This window comes from Thermobia domestica, chromosome 18, assembly GCF_964235325.1.
Source record: "Thermobia domestica chromosome 18, izTheDome1.hap1.1, whole genome shotgun sequence".
Classification (NCBI taxonomy): domain Eukaryota; kingdom Metazoa; phylum Arthropoda; class Insecta; order Zygentoma; family Lepismatidae; genus Thermobia; species Thermobia domestica.
In genome coordinates this window covers 104,895,930-104,918,782 of record NC_137471.1, presented here as the reverse complement: position 1 = coordinate 104,918,782, position 22,853 = coordinate 104,895,930, and the positions used below count along the sequence as shown (strand labels likewise).

At 36.9% G+C, this 22,853-nt stretch overlaps 2 protein-coding genes across 2 annotated transcripts; both read left to right on the top strand.

Annotated features, from left to right (window-relative positions):
• The first annotated feature begins 7,913 nt into the window (after positions 1–7,913).
• On the top strand, positions 7,914–11,523 carry LOC145675197 (uncharacterized). Its single transcript, XM_081745570.1, has 2 exons — positions 7,914–9,399; positions 10,991–11,523. The coding sequence occupies exons 1-2, from the start codon at positions 7,914–7,916 to the stop codon at positions 11,521–11,523; spliced, it is 2,019 nt and encodes a 672-aa protein (XP_081601696.1).
• A 792-nt stretch (positions 11,524–12,315) lies between these two features.
• LOC145675196 (uncharacterized) lies at positions 12,316–14,250 on the top strand. Its single transcript, XM_081745569.1, has one exon. It carries the CDS (start codon positions 12,316–12,318, stop codon positions 14,248–14,250), a length of 1,935 nt encoding a protein of 644 aa, XP_081601695.1.
• The last annotated feature ends 8,603 nt before the right edge of the window (positions 14,251–22,853 follow it).

Below are 22,853 nucleotides of genomic sequence, written 5' to 3'. Positions count from 1 at the left end.
GCAGTACTTTGTCTCGACTAGCAGTTTAGGAAGTTTCAAGATTTGGGCTGTTTTCGAAACAGAATTAGAGCTTCACAAAGTTTGGGCCAGACGAGATTTTTATTGGGCTGTGTAGTACTTCGTTTGGGCTGATTGGGTCAGCAACTTTTAGCGTTCGGGCTATTATAGTTTCCGAAATATGGGCTATTAAACTTTCTGAAAAGTGATTTTCCTGCTTTCTTTGTCGGAGCCAACTTCACTAATATGACATTTCTGACAAATACGATTAGTGGAATTGGCAGTACTTTGTGACGACTAGCAGTTTAGGAAGTTTCAAGATTTGGGCTGTATTTGAAACAAAAATAGAGCGTCACAAAGTTTGGGGGGCCAACTTCACATTAGCCCCCAAGTGATTGGGCCAGACGAGATTTTTATTGGGCTGGATAGTAGTTCGTTTGGGCTGATTGGGTAAGCAACTTCTAGCGTTTGGGCTATTATAGTTTCCGAAATATGGGCTATTAAACTTTTTGAAAAGTGATTTTCCTGTTTCTTTTGTCGGGGTCAATTTCACTAATATGACATTTCTGACAAATACGTTTACTACAATTGGCAGTACTTTGTGTAAACTAGCAGTTTAGGAAGTTTCAAGATTTGGGCTGTATTCGAAACAGAATTAGAGCTTAACAAAGTTTGGGGGGCCAACTTCACATTAGCACCAAAGTGATTGGGCCAGACGATATTTTTACTGGGCTGGGTAGTACTTTGTTTGGGCTGATTGGATCAGCAACTTTTAGCGTTTGGGCTATTATAGTTTCCGAAATATGGGCTATTAAACTTTTTGAAAAGTGATTTTCCTGCTTCTTTTGTCGGGGCCAACTTCACTAATATGACATTTCTGACAAATATGTTTACTAGAATTGGCAGTACTTTGTCTCGACTACCAGTTTAGGAAGTTTGAAGATTTGGGCTGTTTTCGAAACAGAATTAGAGCTTCACAAAGTTTGGGGGGCCAACTTCACGTTAGCCCCCAAGTGTTTGGGCCAGACGAGATTTTTATTGGGCTGTGTAGTACTTCGTTTGGGCTGATTGGGTCAGCAACTTTTAGCGTTCGGGCTATTATAGTTTCCGAAATATGGGCTATTAAACTTTCTGAAAAGTGATTTTCCTGCTTTCTTTGTCGGAGCCAACTTCACTAATATGACATTTCTGACGAATACGATTAGTGGAATTGGCAGTACTTTGTGACGACTAGCAGTTTAGGAAGTTTCAAGATTTGGGCTGTATTTGAAACAAAATTAGAGCTTCACAAAATTTGGGGGGCCAACTTCTCATTAGCCCCCAAGTGATTGGGCCAGACGAGATTTTTATTGGGCTGGATAGTAGTTCGTTTGGGCTGATTGGGTCAGCAACTTTTAGCGTTTGGGCTATTATAGTTTCCGAAATATGGGCTATTAAACTTTTCGAAAAGTGATTTTCCTGCTTTTTTGTTGGGGCCAACTTCACTAACATGACATTTCTGACAAATATGTTTACTAGAATTGGCAGTACTTTGTCTCGACTACCAGTTTAGGAAGTTTCAAGATTTGGGCTGTTTTCGAAAAAGAATTAGAGCTTCACAAAGTTTGGGGGGCCAACTTCACGTTAGCCCCCAAGTGTTTGGGCCAGACAAGATTTTTATTGGGCTGGGTAGTACTTCGTTTGTGCTGATTGGGTCAGCAACTTTTAGCGTTTGGGCTATTATAGTTTCCGAAATATGGGCTATTAAACTTTTTGAAAAGTGATTTTCCTGCTTCTTTTGTGGGAGCCAACTTCACTAATATGACATTTCTGACAAATACGATTAGTGGAATTGGCAGTACTTTGTGACGACTAGCAGTTTAGGAAGTTTCAAGAGTATTTGAAACAAAATTAGAGCGTCACAAAGTTTGGGGGGCCAACTTCACATTAGCCCCCAAGTGATTGGGCCAGACGAGATTTTTATTGGGCTGGATAGTAGTTCGTTTGGGCTGATTGGGTCAGCAACTTTTAGCGTTTGGGCTATTATAGTTTCCGAAATATGGGCTATTAAACTTTTTGAAAAGTGATTTTCCTGTTTCTTTTGTCGGGGTCAATTTCACTAATATGACATTTCTGACAAATACGTTTACTACAATTGGCAGTACTTTGTGTAAACTAGCAGTTTAGGAAGTTTCAAGATTTGGGCTGTATTCGAAACAGAATTAGAGCTTAACAAAGTTTGGGGGGCCAACTTCACATTAGCACCAAAGTGATTGGGCCAGACGATATTTTTACTGGGCTGGGTAGTACTTTGTTTGGGCTGATTGGATCAGCAACTTTTAGCGTTTGGGTTATTATAGTTTCCGAAATATGGGCTATTAAACTTTTTGAAAAGTGATTTTCCTGCTTCTTTTGTCGGAGCCAACTTCACTAATATGACATTTCTGACAAATATGTTTACTAGAATTGGCAGTACTTTGACTCGACTAGCAGTTTAGGAAGTTTGAAGATTTGGGCTGTTTTCAAAACAGAATTAGTGCTTCACAAAGTTTGGGGGGCCAACTTCACGTTAGCCCCCAAGTGTTTGGGCCAGACGAGATTTTTATTGGCCTGGGTAGTAGTTCGTTTGGACTGATTGGGTCAGCAACTTTTAGCGTTTGGGCTATTATAGTTTCCGAAATATGGGCTATGAAACTTTTTGGAAACTGGTTTTCCTGCTTTCTTTGTCGGAGCCAACTTCACTAATATGACATTTCTGACAAATACGTTTACTACAATTGGCAGTACTTTGTCTCGACTAGCAGTTTAGGAAGTTTCAAGATTTGGGCTGTATTCGAAACAGAATTAGAGCTTAACAAAGTTTGGGGGGCCAACTTCACATTAGCCCCCAAGTGATTGGGCCAGACGAGATTTTTATTGGGCTGGATAGTACTTTGTTTGGGCTGATTGGGTCAGCAAATTTTAGCGTTTGGGCTATTATAGTTTCCGAAATATTATAGTTTCCGAAATTTTTTGAAAAGTGATTTCCCTGCTTCTTTTGTCGGGGCCAACTTCACTAATATGACGTTTCCGACAAATACTTTTACTAATTAGTGCAATTTCTCTCTCTCTCTCTCTCTCTCTCTCTCTTTTTTTTTAGTTCTTTAAATGTTATTTATAATGGAGATTATACTTGTGCCAATTATTTTGAGATAGATAAGATACCAGTTACTATATACTCAAATATACGATGTTTTTTCGTCTTCATGTAATACAGTTTGGAATTCTTTTTCATAAGATTTTGTCTAATGCTGCCCAATATGCATATATCCAGATTTTAGTATTTCATTATACGAAATCCGGATTTCGGCTTTCGTCATTTCATTATCCGAAATTCTAATTTCGGTTTCTGACATTTTATTATCGGAAATTCGGATTTCGGTTTCAGTTGAAATTCTAAATCCGGATTTTGTGAATCTAAATTTTTGACAGCGCTAATTTTATGTAAGTAGTTATTGGCTTTAATCCCATAAATTTATTTTACTGGAAAACAATTACTGTCTTAATAAACTGTAAAAGCAATAACTTTACAATTGTTTGGTTATATACGGTAATCTGACCTATGAACAAGACACTGGTGAAAATTATATATACTACATACATAATTGAATTGCGTCAAACCTTGAAGAATTACGTCCAAATAATTTTTATATCCATTCATTCTTTCCTTTTTACGTAAGCCTTTCGTGATTACGTGGATAATATATACCTGTGTTTAATACAAAAGCTCCAGGTTTGTTTCCCAATGGAGTCTCAAGAAGCATACAGTATTGTAACTAGTGTCCTTTATATTATTATTATTATTATTATTATTATTATTATTATTATTATTATTATTAACAATTCTTTGTAGTTTTTAAGCCGAATATTCATCCACATTATATTGTATATAGGGAAAGCAATAAGAAAGCAATCTTTTTTTCTCACTTCGTTTATTTTAAAAGATTACGATGAGCACTTCATGTTTCTAGGGAAGTACTTGAATCCTTCTGCTCCACCTTGCTGAAAACGAAATACAAAATTATGAATTTGAAGTATAAAGCTTTTCTATATTTTTCGCCTATTTATAAAAGTATCAACGCAGGTGGGTCAAGTTTTTGCTGGAGTATTGGCAGTCTTGGTATTCTCACACATTTAGTCTTGGTTTTGGTCTTGCATATGCATCCTCGGTCCAGGAGCGTAACAAGACTGGGGCAACCGGGGCGATGCCCCCGTCCAAAGGCGATCACGGCGCCCGCAGGTACAGTCGTAAATAGATGGGAGTCGTAATTACAAGACCTACATTTTAATGGTGACGTGCAGTTTCTCACGGTGCAATTTCACACGGTCTGTTTATCGGATTAATCATTCTGCAGGTGTCGTGCACTTTCACACGGTCCACCTGTCAATCATTTGCTTCATCTTGAAAACGCTTTCACTATAGGAGGAGGGAGAACACAGAACAACTGTCAACTAAGAACAGAAAAAGAGTAAACACAAGTTAAATATGAACAATTGCAATTAATACTACAGGAGGACAGCTTAGGAAATGTTTCACTTTCACAAAAAGAATAATCAAAATAACCGGAAATTAAAATAACTTAAGAACAAGACAGAAGAAAAGATAAACAAACCAAAGTTATAGTAAGGAAGGAGAGAAAATAATAACATAAACAATATGAAATTGAAATAAATAGGAAAAATAATAACAAAAATTATCGCAAATTGAAATAGATGAAAACAAAAAAAGAATAGCAAATGAAAAGAAATAATAAGGACAGAAAAGGAACATAAAAATTGTAATCATCAGAAATAGGAGATAGAACAATCACAATTTACAATAAATAAATGATAAAATAAGCAGAACATCAGAGAATTCAGTCAGGAAGTTTAAAAAGCAAAAAAAAAAAAAAAAAAAAAAATGTGCCCGCCCCAAAGCATAGAAAAACGTTGTTATTTGTAAAACACAAAACATTAGCTGTATACTCCAAGGCGATTTGAAGACGAACCTTGTCGTCTTGATATTTTCCGAGCGAACAATACATTGCTGAGGTAGAACATTCATACTTCTGTACACCGTCAATCCATTTTGTATATACAATTCATAGTTCATTATTCCAGCTTTTGGAGATGGGTAGGAGCAAGTTCGAGCGAGTTCTTTTGAAACTCGACTCGACTCGAAACAGACATCTTTAAGATTGAGTCGAGAACTCGGCTCGAACAATTTCCTCCAACAAATTGAGGTTAAGTTTCGAGTCGAGTTGAGCTAAATCGAGCCAAATCCTGTGTGTAATTTCAAGTACTTTCTTCAAGTATCCTACATAGACAATATAATTATTATCAATGATATTACTACAGCTAGAACTTTATTATTATTATTATTATTATTATTATTATTATTATTATTATTATTATTATTATTATTATTATTATTTTAAAAACAACAACAACAACACAGCATATAAAGAGGAAAGGCAGGCGGTTTATATCTGAATGCCAAAATCCAAGGCGATTCTAGGAGGCAATGACACCGTTTACGAGCTTTTCGGTTTGAGTTCCGGAGAAGCAAGTATTCGGGCTCGATCCAAAAATCATTAAAAGTTATAGGGCATCGGGCAAACATGTTCAAAAATATCGGCCCGGATTTAGGGGTGTCAACGGCTCGAGCTGCTCGGGTCACAGCTCATTCACTATCGAGCTGAACCGAGAAGTTGGCCGAGCTTACAACTCATCCAACCGAGCCGGCTTGAGCCATGGGCTCAGTTGAGCCGAGTCAAACCGATCCGATGGACTCATTTCCACCCACCCTGCTCAAGCCATCGGCTCAATTGAGGTAGTATTAATTCAATTGTTCGTATGTATTTTAAATTGTGTTTGCTCAGTTTCTGTTCTTACTTAGTTGACATTTGTTCTGTCCTCCCTGCCCCTATAGTGAAACCGTTTCAGGATGAATCACATGATTGACAGGTGGACCGTGTGAGAATGCACCACACCTGCAGAATGATTAATCCGATAAAGAAGACGGTGCGAAATTGCTCGATAATGAGCACTGTGTGAAACTGTACAGTGCGAAATCGCACGGAATCATTTTAATGGTTTTGGGTGACCACTTCAAATCTCTGCCAAATATAAATTTAATACTATCGTAGAAATTAATAATGACGAAATTCTGTGTCAAAACCTCTTGCATACTGTGTGGAACATTGCATTTTTCTTCACCATATGGTAGCAGTTTATAAGATAAGAAAAATCCCTACCTATTACATTAAAACCTATTATTTCCGGCAGCAAAATATCTGAAGGTGTAACCTCTCTGAAATACAGACCAAATCTTAATAGCCCAAAACACTAAAACTTGATGACCCAATCACCCCAAACGAAATACTATACAGCCCAATAAAATTTTCGTCAGGTCCAGTCACTTGGAAGGGCTTTAACGTGCCCCCAAACTTCGTGAAGGTCCAACTATTTCAACTACAGCCCAAATCTTGAACATTGCTACAATCCCAGTCGACACAAAGTACTGTCAATTCCAATAAACATGTTTGTCAGAAAGGTCATATTAGTGAAGTTGACCCCGACAAAACAAGCAGGAAAATCACTTTTCAAAAAGTTTAATAGCCCATATTTCGGAAACTATAATAGCCCAAACGCTAAAAGTTGCTGACCCAATCAGCCCAAACGAAGTACTACCCAGCCCAATAAAAATCTCGTCTGGCCCAAACACTTGGGGGCTAACGTGAAGTTGGCCCCCCAAACTTTGTGAAGCTCTAATTCTTTTTCGAAAACAGCCCAAATCTTGAAACATCCTACACTGCTAGTCGACACAAAGTACTGCCAATTCTAGTAAACATATTTGTCAGAAATGTCATATTAGTGAAGTTGGCCTCGACAAAAGAAGCAGGAAAATCACTTTTCAAAAAGTTTAATAGTCCATATTTCGGAAATTATAATAGCCCAAACGCTAAAAGTTGCTGACCCAATCAGCCCAAACGAAGTACTACCCAGAACAATAAAAATCTCGTCTGGCCCAAACACTTGGGGGCTAACGTGAAGTTGGCCCCCCAAACTTTGTGAAGCTCTAATGCTGTTTTGAAAACAACCCAAATCTTGAAACTTCCTAAACTGCTAGTCGAGACAAAGTACTGCCAATTCTAGTAAACATATTTGTCAGAAATGTCATATTAGTGAAGTTGGCCCCGACAAAAGGAGGAGGAAAATCACTTTTCAAAAAGTTTAATAGCCCATATTTCGGAAACTATAATAGCCCAAACGCTAAAAGTTGCTGACCCAATCAGCCCAAACGAAGTACTACCCAGCCCAAGAAAAATCTCGTCTGGCTTAAACACTTGGGGGGCTAACGTGAAGTTGGCCCCTCAAACTTTGTGAGGCTGTAGCTTTGTCTCCAGAGTAGCCCAAACGCTAAAAGTTGCTAGCCCGAACAGCCCAAACGAAGTACTTTCTGGCCCAATAAGGATCTCGTGTAGCCCAAACTTTTGGGGGGCCAACTTCACACAGGCGGCAAAATGTAACAGTTTTAGAGGAAGATTAAACGGATAGTTTAATTCTGTTCCTAACATTTTGGTGACCTCGACGTGATAGAAACTTGCAAGAAAGTACAAATTATTGTCTCAGTAATTTTGTGTGAATATAAAGAAAGAAAATATGGAATCCTTGGTACAAAAACGAAAAGTAGTACGGGCATCTTTCACCCGTGCACACAATGCCTTGTTAGTAGTGCTCAAAGAAGAAACTGTTTTAGAAAACTCTGTAAGAACAAAGTTCGCTACGTTAGGAAGATTATCTGGTGAACTAGAGGAGTTAACCGGGAAAGTGACTGAATTGATTTTGCAAATTCTACGAAAACAGAGGAGGACTTTGAACAGGAATTCGGTAAGGCAGAAGAGTATAGAGGAAAGATGGACGCCGCTCGTATCGAGGTTGAAATGTTTTTTAGTGCTCGTGCAGTGTCAGACAAAGGTAGTGAAGTGTCAGTGGTGTCTTCGCCTACTTCAAGGAGAAAGTTGAAGCTGCCAAAAATTGAACTAATAAAATACAGGGGTGAAGTTAAAAGCTGGTTGAGTTTCTGGAGCCAGTTTAAAAGAATTCATGAGGATAGAGAGATGGAAGAAGAAGACAAGTTTCAGTACTTGATCCAAGCCACGGTACAAGGATCCAGAGCTCGTGAAAAAGTGGATAGTTTCCCGCCTACAGCAGAGAATTATTCTATGGTCATTGAATGTTTGAAAAATAGATTTGGTAGGGAAGAGCTATCAATAGAATTTTATGTGAGGGAACTGCTTGGATTAGTTATTAAAAACGCTACAAGTACAAAGTGCAAGGTTGATACGTCACAGTTGTATGATAAACTAGAATCGTACCTGAGAGCACTAGAATCCATAGGAATGACTACTGATAAGTATGCTGCGATGTTATTTCCATTGGTTGAATCGTGCATACCAGAGGACATTTTAAGAGTGTGGTTGAGAAATGCTAGTGTCACAATAAGTAGCGAGGATGGGCAAGAAAGAACATATGGTGACAAGATAAATCAGCTGTTGGCGTTCTTGAGAGCGGAAGTTGAAGGTGAGGAAAGAATATCACTTGCAAAAACGGGATTCAAGTTAATGGAAGCTTCCAATAAGAGGGAGAAAAAGAGGAGAGAAGAGGAGCACGTTATGACTGCGAGTGAATTGTTTGTGGGTGAACGAAATAAAAATTATGTTAGTTGTATTTTTTATGATAAGCATCATGAAAGTAAGGAATGTTTTCATGCTTCGAAGCTTTCTTTGAACAAGAAGCAAGAACTCGTAAAAAAGAAAAAAGCGTGTTTTGTTTGCTTAAAAGTTGGGCATTTTTCAAAGGCGTGCAAAGCAAAAGTGCAGTGTGTTATTTGTAAACAAAAGCATTGGGTGATTATGTGCGCTGGGTTACCGTCCGAACGTAAGGATACTAGCGAATCGGAAAAGGAGGAAGAGAAACCTAAAGCTACCCTGTCTGATCAGTGTTGCACACAAGATGTTGTGTTACAAACTTTACCTGTAGTGTTGGAAGCTAACGGTAAAAGGCGCATTGTAAGGGCGCTCATTGATTCAGGTTCTCAGCGATACTACATTTTGTCTAGTACTGCTAAAGAGATGTGTTACACACCAGTGAAAACTGAACAAGTAATACATGCGTTATTCGGAGGTGGTTCTTCGAAGAAAACAGAACATAAATGTTACAATATAATATTGAAAAGTAAGGTAGGTAATGGTGCAGTTGAAATACAGGTTTTGGATCAAACTGTTATTTGTAATCCCATACCAAAACTAAAACCAGGTCCTTGGCTTGATGAGTTGAAGGCAAATAATATAATTGTCTCAGATATTGGTGTCGGTTCTCCAAAAATCGAAATATTGCTAGGTGCTGACAGTGTTGAATTCAGACATTTTCACCCGGGGGGAATGTAAACTCCTCGGGGGGGAGGGTTGTTTTTCTGTATTTTTGCAAGAAAGCAGCATATTTAACAATTCCATTCACATGCACATCTAACCTAATATTGAGACTAATTGCTGATAAATATTCAATGCGAGATTATAATTAAAAAAAAATCGTTTAATTTTATCTACAACATTAAATAGACTGGCAAAAATATTTTAGACTGAACTTTAACTGCTATTTACAGTAGTTATTTTTGTTATTATTTCCTATATTCAGTAGTTACTGTTTGTTACTAATGTAGAAGTTTTTAAAAAGATTTAAATTAACTCACATTTTTTTTTGGCCTAAAACAAACATACATAGGAATATCTTAACAACAAGTTATCATTCTTTCTCACACTTCTGATTCTAAATCAAGCATATTAGCCTTGGTTTCTTCACTGCATACACATCAGTTTAGTTTACGAAATCTACAGTAGATTAGTATCGTGGAAAATCAGCGCTTGGGGCGAGAGTATACGACGGCACCCCCGTACATATGAGTGAGGTCGACAGACCAGCCGCGAAAAATAAGAAAATTTTAAAAAGTAAACTCTGCTCTTCCTTGATTTTGAGCACTTTTTATTACTTTTTCCTTTCTTTTTATATATGTACACATGCCCACATGTGCACATGTGTTTCATTCCTCTTTTTTTGATTTCCTTCTTTTCTTTTTCCCTCCCGAATTTTGCGCCTCTTACTTCGGCGCCCGGGCCGTCGACCAGCTTGCCCCTCCCTCATGGCACGGCAGTGAGCAGGATCTTCGTAAACTTTAATAGCAATCTTTCACTTATATATACTATTATATTGATAAATTCTAAATAAATCTCTAACCCAGGAGGGATAACTGTTCCTCCCTGATCCCTCTGAGTCTCACCCTTTAACTTACTTATTTTTAGTTAAAGAAAGGTGTGTTTACATTAACAATCGTCAATCACATTTACATCTGTTACTTCCGATGCGAGAAATGGGATTTAGGCACTCTATTTCAAATAATGCACGAACTGTACATTTTGAAGAACTGAAGTCTGCTGACATAAGAGATCATATGGAATGATCGAAAGATCTTCCCTATCTTTCCTTTCCTATCTCAATCTGAGCTAATGCTACCTACTAATATACAATATAGGGAAAGAGTATAGTACCTACTAAAATACAAAACTTTCTTCAACAGTTGGCAATTTCATGTTCTGCCAGACTCGGTTATAGCGTTAAGAAATACAGGTTTTATTGACTATTTGGTATTCTATCTTAGATGTTACATGTTTATGCGTCATTTATATGTATATTGAGAAATCGGATTTCGTCTGCATGTGCACGGAAAGAAAAGCAAATAATTGGGTGAAGTAATTTCTACATTTTGTGACTGAAATTTTGGAAGTTCCTCCGGGGGGGAATAAATTTTCTTCGGGGGGGACATTCCCCCCGGGCTACCCCCTGAATTCATCCCTGGGTGCTGATGTTATGGGTAAACTTTATACCGGAACTTTGCATCACTTAAATTGTGGTCTAACTGCTATTCAAACTGTGATAGGTTGGGTAGTAGTCGGAAAATTGGTCGAGCATATGAGTGAAAGTGTTCATTCTATGGTGACTCTTACTCTTTTGAATCAAAATACACGTTTAGCAGATTTGTGGAATTTAGAAGCCATAGGAATTTCTGACCCCTGTGAAACCTTGAGAAAAAGTGAAATAGACGCAGCGGTTTTAGATCATTTTGAGAAAACTGTAACTGTTAACGAAGAGGGCTTGTTACCTTGGCTAGATGGCAACAGTCATATTCCCGATAACCGAGATCTATCGGAGAAGCGACTAAGAAAAGCAACTGAGCAATTAATACAGTATGGAAAGTTTGATGAGTATAGCGCAGTTTTTGACGACTGGAAAAATGAAGGAATTATAGAAGTTCCAAAAGAAGAGTTAGGTAATCGAGGGCATTATTTACCTCATCGGGGAGTCTTTAAAGCAAATTCCACGACAAATGTTAGACCTGTTTTTGACGCTTCTTGTAAAGAAAAGGGATCTCGTTCCTTAAATGATTGTCTAGCAAAGGGACCTAATATGTAGGAACTTATTCCTGCTATTCTCATGAATTTCAGAAAGAAATGAATAGGTGTTGTTTCAGACATAAGAAGAGCTTTTCTACAAATCTCTATTAACCCAGCAGATCGCGATTACTTACGTTTCTTGTGGTGCCAAGATTATAATGAACAGCTGATTAAAGTGTTTCGACATCGCAGGGTGGTATTTGGAGTTAACTGTAGTCCCTTTCTTTTGCATGCTGTGATAGACCACGACTTGAAACAATACAATTATCCTTATAGTAGTGTAACTGAAAAGCTTAAAACTTTCATGTATGTTGATAATTGTGTAACATCCGTTGATTCTGAAAATGAATTAAAAGAGTTTATTGAACAAGCAACGAATATTATGGCTGAAGGAAAATTTGAGTTAAGAGGGTGGGAGCATACTACCTTGTGTAAGGAAGAATAGAAATGTGTACCTATATCTGTTCTAGGTTTATTATGGTACAAGCAAGATGATGTTTTATTTTGTGAAATAAACTTAAGCGAGAAACCTCCTGAACAAGTAACGAGAAGAGTTGTTTTGTCCTTTGCGCAACGAGTGTTTGATCCCATTGGTTTCAGTTGTCCCGTGACTCTTTTTCCAAAACTCTGGTTACAAGAAACGTGGAAAGAAAAGTTGAGTTGAGATACTAAATTACCGGAAGAAACAAGCAAACAGTTTCTTAAATGGTTAGAAGAACTTACTTTGTTAAGGACTGTGAAAATACCTAGGAGTGTTTCGTTTGTAGACATAGAATCTTCTAGTTTACACATATTCTGTGATTCATGTAAAATGTCCTATGCTGCAGTAGTGTTTTTGAGAACTGAGGTTAATGGCACTGTTTCAGTACAATTATTGCAAGCTAAATCGAGAATTTCGCCACTGAAGGGTATCACTATACCTAGATTAGAATTACTGGCATGTTTCATAGGAGCTCGTTTAGCGAATTTTGTGAAAACAGCAATGGGTTTTGAAAAGATCAAAGAATATTTTAGGACGGATTCATCTACAGCTTTGTGTTGGATACAGAGTGAAGGACCATGGGCAACATTGGTTAATAATAGAGTGAAGGAAATACGCAATTTAACAAATGTAGAAGATTGGCGTCATATTTCAGGGCAACATAACCTGGCGGACCTGGCTTCACGACGATGTTCAGTTAGTAAACTATTAGAATCGCAATGGTGGGAGGGTCCCCAGTGGCTCAAGCAAGAAGAAACAGATTGGCCTCGATCTACTGTCATGACAAATAAAGAAGTAGTAAGTGCTGAAAAGAAAAAAGGATTGGTGATGAGCATGTACGTTGAGACTAAAGTAGATCCGTGGTACTGTACATATTTTTCGAAGTATTCAAAGATAGTAAGAATGGTTGCTTGGATTATTCGATTTTGTCACAATGCAAAGAAATCAAACGAACGAGTTTGCGGAGAGCTGACAGCTATTGAGCTTAATTCAGCAGAACGAATTTTAATCAGGAACGTACAAGACGAAAGTTTTTCAAGTGACAGGAATTCCGAATTGAAGTCTCTTGATATTTTCCAGGATAAGGAAGGTATTTACCGAGTAAAGACGAAGCTAATAGAACGTCAGGATGAAGAAGATTTGAAGTTCCCTATGATTCTACCTAGTAAGCATAAATTGGTGGAATTGCTGATTTTTGAGCAACATGTCAGTGTGAATCATGCTGGTGTAAGTGTAGTATTGACTTCTCTCAGAGAAAGATTTTGGATTCTCAAAGGTAGAAGAACGGTAAAAAGGATTCTTGCTCAATGTATTAGATGTAAACGACATGAGACAAAAGGGATTCAGTGCATGCCCGCTCCGCTACCTGAAGAGCGAATACGAGATGCTTCTCCATTTGAAGTGACCGGTGTTGATTTAAGTGACCCTCTTATTTTGAAAGATGGTACAAAAGCTTGGATTATCCTATTTACGTATGCTGTGATAAGAGCTGTCCACCTTGAACTCACCACATCTTTGTCCACTAAGAGTTTCCTGCTTGGATTTAGAAGGTTCATTGCTCGGCGAGGACGTCCGAAAATTGTGTTTAGTGACAATGGGACAAATTTCGTAGACGCAAGTAATTTGCTCAATGAAGTGGACTGGAATGAAATACAAAGAGAAGCCTCAGTAAGAAGAATCGAATGGAAATTCAATCCGCCTACAGCGGCATGGTGGGGTGGTTTCTGGGAGAGACTTATACAGATTGTCAAAAGGCTTCTAGGGAGAGTATTGGAACGTGCATCTCTACAGTATGAGGAGTTACTGACTATTGTATGTGATTGTGAGGCTACCGTAAATTCAAGACCTCTGACTTATGTTTCTGATGATCCACATGATCCCATTCCTATTACACCTACAATGTTCTTGCAAGATATTTCTAATGTAGGTGTACCAGATTTAGATAATTTGGATCGTTTCTTTTTTGACAAGAAATTTCGATATCAACAGAATTTGAGAGATACTTTAAAGAAACGCTTCCGAAGTGAATATTTAAGCCAATTAATACAACGGCCTGGGAACACAGATACTTCTCAAAACATCAAGAAAGGTGATGTAGTTTTGTTCGAAATAGACGATAAGAAGAGAGTGGCTTGGCCCTTGGCTAGAGTCATTGATGTGTATCCTGGTAGAGACGGACTGTACAGAGTTGTTCGTTTGAAAACTTCATCAGGTGAGATGATTCGACCCATTCAACGTGTTTCCTTTGGAAGTGACTTCTGGTGAGGAATTACCTGCAGAGAAAGTTAAAATGATTTCAAATGTACCTAAAGTTGAAAAGACTGTAACCACAAGGAGTGGTAGGCAAGTGAAATCCCCTAAGAAATTTTTAGATTAAGACTGTACCTTATGTAATATATATTTTTTGTTTGATTAATGTATTAATCAAAGGTGGGAGGATGTTAAGTTTGTAGCAAGAGGTGAGAAACTGTTGTAGCAAGAGGTGAAAAACTTGTCTGTGTAGTAGTCTGTGGTTTTAGTAGAGAATAAAGGAGGACTAGCTCGGGAAAGTAATTCTCCCGGAAGTAGAAACGAGAAAAACAGTTCTGATTGGTTGGCGTTATCCACTTCTTGCCACGTTGCATTAAAATAGCAGAAAGCAAACGCTTGCTGCAGTCGGCCTCTGTGGCCGAGTGGGCTAGCGCTATATGCTAGTAATACAAGTCTCTTTTGGCGCGAGTTCAAACCCGGCCCGAGGAAAGTTTTTTTTTTTTACATTTTTATAACACTTATTAAATTAAAATAATATGAAAATAATACTTAAAAAAGTGATTTATTTATTTTTGTGCAGATAAGTAGTTGTAGTACTTATGCCCTTGTACTCCATGATATAGGGCTCGTTTTGTTCCCCTTGTACTTCATGATATAAATTTTGTGACCAACTTAAAACAACTGGCTAGGATAGCGCGTAAAACAGCTGGCTAGAGTAGCGCGCGGAAAAACGTACTTCCGGGAGTATTACTCTCCCGAGCGGGTCGTAATAAAGGAGGCAAAATGTAACAGTTTTAGAGGAAGATTAAACGGGTAGTTTAATTCTGTTCCTAACACCATGTCTGTATCTTCGTTGTACTGAGGCTGGGGACATAGTAAACTCGGATACAGACATGGTAACCGATGTTTACTGTACTATATGTGATTAAACTATGTATTAGATTTATAGCAAATGAGAAAAGCAATTTTTATACAATGAATATATAATGTTACTCAACATAACTCGTGTTATTCTCTACAGCGCTGGGAGAAGATGAAGTTTATACACTATTAATGTAAAATTTGTCACTCTTATTGAGAAATATCTGAATTTTTCGAATTTCTAAAGAAAATAAGAGAAAATTGTTGTTTAGCCCCCCTTTTAGTTCATTTTCCTTATGGGAGATTCAATGTTAAATTTTAGAAGCAGTTTTCTCGAATAATTACTCGTGAAGATTTCGGAGCAAATGAGTTGTATTTGTTACAAAATGCAATAACACTGATTCACAAAGCTAGTAAAGCCGTCTCAAACATTATTTTGCGAAGGTCCCCCTTTTGGGGGCAAGGGGTGTAAAAAGGTGGTGGGTGATATGTTACCAAAATCCCAAAATTTATTTTCGGAATGCCAGTAAGCGTGAGATTAATCACAAATGTCTAGAGATGCAAGGGCTCGGAAAAAAACCGGTTTTTTTTTAAAATCTCGGTTTTTTCTGCTTCGCTTTTTTGCTTGGGAAATTTTGGGCTTTTTTCAAACTTCTGCTTTAAATTGATAAAACATACTTTGTTTCGCTTCTCTACAGTGCAAGAACTCATTTGATTAGTGGTTGATGCAGATAATAATATAGAACCTCTAAAATAAACCACAAATTTCGAAAAGATTTTTTAAAAATTCTTAACATATTTACATTATGAATTCCAAAGGATTAACCAATATATATAATAATAATTTTTTAACTTCTTATACACAAAAATAAGTACTTTGTTTTAAAAAAAGATACACAAATAACTAGGAAAATTGTATGTAGTATTTTTACTTCAAAGTATCACACACCCTCTTTTTGAAACAAAAAATAAAACACGAGAGAAATACATTTATATGATAATCTTAAAAGCTGCACGTCAAGAGCTTAGTTTCGGGTGGTTCTGTACATTCTTGAAATTTTAATGTTTTAACTTTCATATACATTCTATGAATATTTCGAACAAATTTTTCATTCATTGATCACATACGTAATAATGTTACCACCTATCAGGTGCTTGGAATGTGCAAAGTCGGTAAAATTCCGAATTCTATAATGCACTGACTGTTTCTTAAGCTTGTTCAGAATCGGGAAAGTACCAAATTTTCTGTTAATGGATCATGTGCATAATAGACTGTTCATCTGATCGTGCTGTTTCCTAGACTTATAACCACCATCACGGTTTACCCAGTTCTGAAGGTTTCTGAATTTTTAACGACAGGAATTCAACATATCATTACGAAACTTTTTTTTTAAGAGTAAAACTGTTGAATACATTTAAGAAGAGTGGAAAGAATCAATCACTGTTCCAATTCACAAGAAAGGCGACAAAACTGAATGTAATAATTATAGAACATTTCTCTTAACATTCTATTAACAAGATTGATTCCATACGCAGATGAAATTATTGGAGATTATCAGTGTGGATTTAGGGAAATCGATCAACTATCGACCAGATATTTACTATTCGATAAATACTGGAAAAGAAATGGGAATATATGACCCAGTACATCAGCTGTTTATGGATTTTAAAAGGGATTATGGCTCGGATAAGAGGGAAGCATTGTACAACTTTCTTACAGAATTCGGAATACCGAAAAAGCTAGTTAGATTAATTAAAATGTGTTAAAATGAATCCCAAAGTAAAGTCCGAGCAGAAAAATTCTTGTGCATGAGCTTCCACGTCGAGAATGGCCTGACACTAGGAGATGCGTTATCGCCATTATTGTTCAGCTTTGTTCCGGAGTACGCTATAAGGAAAATTAAAGATAGCAACCACGCCCTAGAGCTCAATTGTATTCACCAGGTTACGGCGTATGCTGATGATGTAAATTTAATAGGGGATGATAAGAGAACAATAGAAAGAAATACAGAGTCCTTATTAAACGCTCGCAGCGACATTGGTTTAGAAGTAAATGTAGAGAAAACTAAATAAATAGAAGTTCACCGGAATCGTAATATGGCAAATTATGGATGCGTTAAAATATCAAATAATACTTTGAACAAAGTGATACTTTCAAATATCTGGGATCAATATCACCAGACCAAAATCATATCCACAAAGAAATTAAATGTCGACTGAAACCAGAAAATTCGTGTTATTATTCAGTTCAAAGTATTTTGTCGTTGCAAATTCTGTCGAGGAATTTAAAGCTTAAAATATATAAAATGATAATCATGCCTGTTGTGTTTTATGGTTGTGAAACGTGGTCGCTTGAGGGAAGAACAGAGACTGAAAGTATTTGAAAATAAAATCTTGAGACGAACATTCGGACCCAAGAGGAACGGGAATGAGGAAAACTTCATAACGAAGAACTGCATAATTTATACGGTTTACGTAACATCGTTACGGTCATCAAGTCCTCAGGTGGGCAGGAATGGAAGAAGGTAGGAACGCTTTTAAAGTTTTAACTGAAAATCCAATCGGAAAACGTCCAATAAGAAGACTTAGGTGCAGATGGGAGGACAATATTAAAATGGATCTCGCAGAAATAGGAATACAAAGTAAAAACTGGATCCAGTTGGCTAAGGATTGAAGTCAGTGGAGACCTTTTGTGAACGCGCTTCTATCGGGAAGTCCGGGATTCAACCCCACATTCGACCGTTTTGACAACAGTTTTTCTTAATTGTATCTGTGAATGTAGAGATAATACGTGTACTGTGAGTTCTGGCCGACTTCTTTTCTTATCTTTTTTAAATCGTTGTTATTACTAATTACTAGCAGTGACGGATTTGGGAAGGAGGTTAGGGTGGGGATGTTTTACGGGTGAAGCTTGTACTCGGAAATTACAGAATTTCTAAAACAAACGAAATATATGTTATGCCTTTACTCATAAACTTCAAGCTCTTCTCTAATAAAAATTAGGTATTTTTAGAAAAGCTAAACATTAATAAGAAAATCCCCTCCCAAAATCCTCTTCTAAATCCGCCACTGATTATCAGTATAAAATGAATTCCTAGATTGTATCCGGAAGGTTATTGCTGAATATACAAACAAAACTAAATATTAGTTACGCTTGTACTCATAAACTCCCAAATAAAAATTAGAAAATTTTAGAAAAACCAAACATTAAGCAGAGAAACACCTCCCAAAATACTTTTCTGAATCCGCTACTGATTATTTGTATAAAACGGTATTCAAGTTTGTATCCGGAAGATTATTGCTAAATTATTGTACAGCTGCAGTATAACGAAAATGTGGAAGTACGCTTTGACAGATATACTGACAAACGTACGCTCTGACGGATAGATTGAAAAACAAAAGTTTAACTTATGTGCTAGAAGCTAGAGTAGGCCTACTAATCTCTAGAAAATGAAACACGGATGACTAAAAAGAAATGATGTAGAAAAGAAAAAAATGTAGATAACTCAGAAGTTAAAATAAAGTTAAATATCTTCTACAGTTGCCCTCCAATACTACGTACTTTATGTTTACTTTAATTCATAAAACATGTGTTCCATCCATCATGACGGTGAATTCCAGAGCGAAATATAGCATTTAGGTCATGAAATCTTATTTAACTTTAGAGTATACTATAAGAAAGCTATTTAAATAGAAAAATCATGAAAATGAAAAAAGCCAAAATTTCCAAAATTCTCGTTTTTTTTTTTCAAAACCATCGATTTTCTCGCTTTTTATGTGCAAAAACCATCGATTCAAAAAAGCCTGCTTTTTTGCATCTCTACAAAAGTCACAGAATTAATGCTCCAATGTCCTTTCATGTAAGAGTGACTGATAATGGGGCTACAGCCCCCTTTCAAAAATAAAAAAATCACCATAAATATCCTTAGTAGGGACATAAGAGAAGAAGGTATTTTTTTTTAATTAATGTAAAATTCGGCGTCATTATATCAAGAGAGCATGCGTTTTTCAAATCTGGAATGTTCTTATGATAACGCGCCGCCTTAGGGGGGCACAGGGGGCGAATCATAAAATGATGGGTGTTTCTAAAAATTCCAAATTTTATTCTGGAAGTGTGAATGAGTATTAGATTAATCACAAATGACACAGAATTAATATTCCGATGCTCTTTGCATGTGGGAGTGATTGATGTGGTGCTACAGCCACCTTCCAGAAATGGCCAAAAATCAAGATAAATTTCCTTAACAGGGACATACCAGAAGAAGCTTTTTTTTCTATTGGTCGATTAATGTGAAAATTGGCGGTATTGTAATAAAAAGTTATGTATTTTCCAAATCTGAAATGATATTTTGGTAACAGGGGACAAAGGGCGCGGTTGGCAATTTTTGGCTTTGGAGGGCACAGGGGCCGAAGTATAAAAATTCCACATTTTATTTTGGTAGTGCCAATGAGCATGAAATTAATTGCAAGGCGCACGGAATTAATGCTGCTATGCTATTTCCAATTACAATCTGCAGCAAAGAACCTGCAACATGAGGATGTAAGTTTATTGTGAAACTACGACTAACAGCACAGGGAATCAACATAACGTCTAAGTGGCATGAATCACGCCAGGAGAAACCTCGGCGTCCTCCCTGCACACTTATTTTGGAGCAGAAAACTTCGTCGTTTCACAATAAACATATATGCTCATGTTGCAGGTTTTTTGCTGCGGACTGTACCAGTGACTGATATTAGGCTACAATCCCCTTTCATAAAACAATAGGAATTCATGATGAATGTCCTTATACGCAAGGACCTACTGGCAGAAAGTAAATATTTTTCATTATTAAAGTGAAATTTGGCATTATTGTCGAAAAATGTTTGTTTAGAAAAAGAGCTAAAGCGACAATATGATAATGGTCATGTGTTGATCTCTTTTAGTGGCGTCAACTCAAAATTTGATTGGCCTAACTGGAGTTTCAAGGTAAAATGCGGAAAGCAGTTTGCTCTATATTTATACGAATTTTGCTCTGAATTAGCAGTTTTAGGTAGAAAATACGATACCATTCCTCTTCTTTCTCCCCTTTCATCTATGATGGTACATGCGTTTCTAGTTTTATTACGCCAAACCTCCAAATTGGGCAAGATAGGCAGGAAGAAAAATTCAAACTTTTCGTTATTTCCCGTGACGTCAAAATATTTGGAAATATACCAAAATTAATGCTTAAAAGCTACCTCCATGTGCCAGCGACCACTTTAGTGATTCAATTCCCCCTTCCCGGTCCAAAAATCATTTAAAGAACCACACCACTTTGTTTTATTATCTTCCATGCTTCTCTGTGGCGTATTCAGAATGCATGCTAAAAGATGTGTGTTTAAGAAGCACTGGAACACGTCCGAATCATTTGTTGGCGTCCCACTGTAAGTTGATGTGAAGCAATGTCAACAATTTTTTGTTTATAAAACACCCTCTAATTCCTGACTCAACTTCTTGTTCATGTGTGCTGACAACAGTTTCAGACCTTTTCTTATCGCAATACACCAACGATTTACGAGTTAACGTGTTAACAATAGGATTTCGTGTCTGTAATCAACAGCTGGGTTAGATTGACTTCTTCGGAAATGGACATTACATAGTAGGTGAATCTCGCGGATAGACTGGCTTAATCATTTGATAATTACTTGTCGTATCCAGTATACTTCATGAGTGCATTCATACTGTAGTGTCCTTCGATGATGCAGCCTTTAACTCAGGATCAGCGTGCTAATGTGGTTGAATGGTACATTTTATCTGAAAAATCTGCAAGAGCAACAAGATCCCGTATAGTTAAAGAACTCGGATTAAAAGTACACGATATGCAAATTCACTGTTTGTACAAACAGTTCCGCAGCAATTGTTTTCACATTGCCCATTTTGCATCTAGAAAAAGTGCAGGAAGATCTCCAAGTGTATCTACAGAAGAAACAAAAGACAGGTGTTGTTATCTGTTACTAGTTCACCGCGGAAATCCCTTGCTCGTCGAAGCTTAGGCTTAAATATTAAGAAAACTACGCTACAAAGAATTTCAAGAAACTTGAAGGTAAAACCATACAAGGTCCGAATGGTTTCTGAATTGTGTTCAAGTGGTTATGGTGATCGTGTTTATTTCTGTAACTGGTTTATCGAGAAGTTAAATGAAAACCCTATGTTCTTATTTCAAGTGATGTTTTCCGATGAAGCAAAATTCTTCTTAACTGGTTCTGTGTCCTCATCACATGCAAGATATTGGTCATCGATACAGCCGAACGTGAGATCAGAAGTGTCAATGGACAAACGAGGAATAATGGTTTCGTGTGGTATAACTGCGACTGAGGTGATAGGGCCTTTCTTTTTTGATGAAAATGTAACAACGTCATCATACCAAAAGCTACTAAGAGAAAAAATATTTGCTGAACTTGATCGTTTAAATTTAGGACAAAGTGATGAATTATGGTCTATGCAAGATGGAACTGTTCTGATTTGTAAAATGACACACAAGAATTAAACCACAGAACCTTTATTGATTACCATAATTTTTGTGCAAGTCAGGTGCAAGTGCAATATCGATCACAGAATACAAACTTCTACTACTCACAGCACTGTTGCCATAACATGTATTTTGAAAAACCCAACTTACAATACCAACATATCCCCTCCTCAATGTTGCAATATTGATTTTAACACAAATTCAACATTGTACAAAACTGTTTTATTTTTACGCCTTGGAGTGGTTTTGTTAACATATCAGCTATCATTACATCAGTTGGACAATATTGAAATTTTACCTCTTTTTTACATTCCAAATCACGAATAAAATGAAATTTTATCTCTATGTGCTTGGTTCTGGGATTTATTTTGTCACTACTTATTAGTTTTAGACAGCTTTGGTTATCCTCATTAATTACAATCGGTTCACAAAAGCTTTCATGCAAATCACTCAACAGATTTTTAAGCCATTTTGCCTCCTGACAAGCTTCAGACATTGCAACATATTCTGCTTCAGTAGATGACAATGTAACACATGACTGTTTACGACTTGCCCAACTAATAATACCTCCAGCATATTTAAAAATATAACCACTGCTTGATTTTCTGTCAGTTAAATCGCCTGCCCAATTTGCATCTACAAACCCTATTAGTTTGCTGTTACATTCTTTCTTATTACTCAACTGCAATTTGTAACATTTGGTCCCTTTCAAGTATCTGAGAATTCTTTTTACTTCAACCCAATCTGATTGAGAAGGATTATTAGTTTTTCTACTTAATATGGAAACACTGGCAGCAATATCTGGCCTACTATTATTGCTTATATACAGTAATGCGCCAATAGCCTTTTGATACAAACTTGCATCAACTTTACTTAATGATTCTACACATGAGACATTTCTAATGTAACCAGGATCTAATGGAAATTTTGACGTTTTTGCATTTTGTAGCCTAAATCTTTTTAACACTTTATCGATGTAACTTTCTTGCGAAATGACAAAATATCCATCAACATTTCTGCTGATTTCGAGCCCTAAGTACCTGCTCAAATCGCCAAGACAATGAATCTGAAACTCTTTTGCAAGCAACTGCTGTGTTTCATCAATAATCCTATTATCGGTACAAGCTATAACTACATCATCAACATATATTAACACATACACATGAGTATTATTTACTTCCTTAGAATATAAACAAGGATCTGACTTTCCCCTCCTGAACCCATTATTTAAGAGGAAATCATTTATCTTTTTATTCCAAGATCGAGCAG

Bases quoted from the DNA above. Each gene is read 5' to 3' on its own strand.
- LOC145675197 (XM_081745570.1), top strand. From the start codon at position 7,914: ATGGACGCCGCTCGTATCGAGGTTGAAATGTTTTTTAGTGCTCGTGCA. The intron at 9,400-10,990 runs GTGCTGACAGTG...AAACTGTGATAG, and splicing joins AAAAATCGAAATATTGCTAG to GTTGGGTAGTAGTCGGAAAA.
- LOC145675196 (XM_081745569.1), top strand. From the start codon at position 12,316: ATGTCCTATGCTGCAGTAGTGTTTTTGAGAACTGAGGTTAATGGCACT.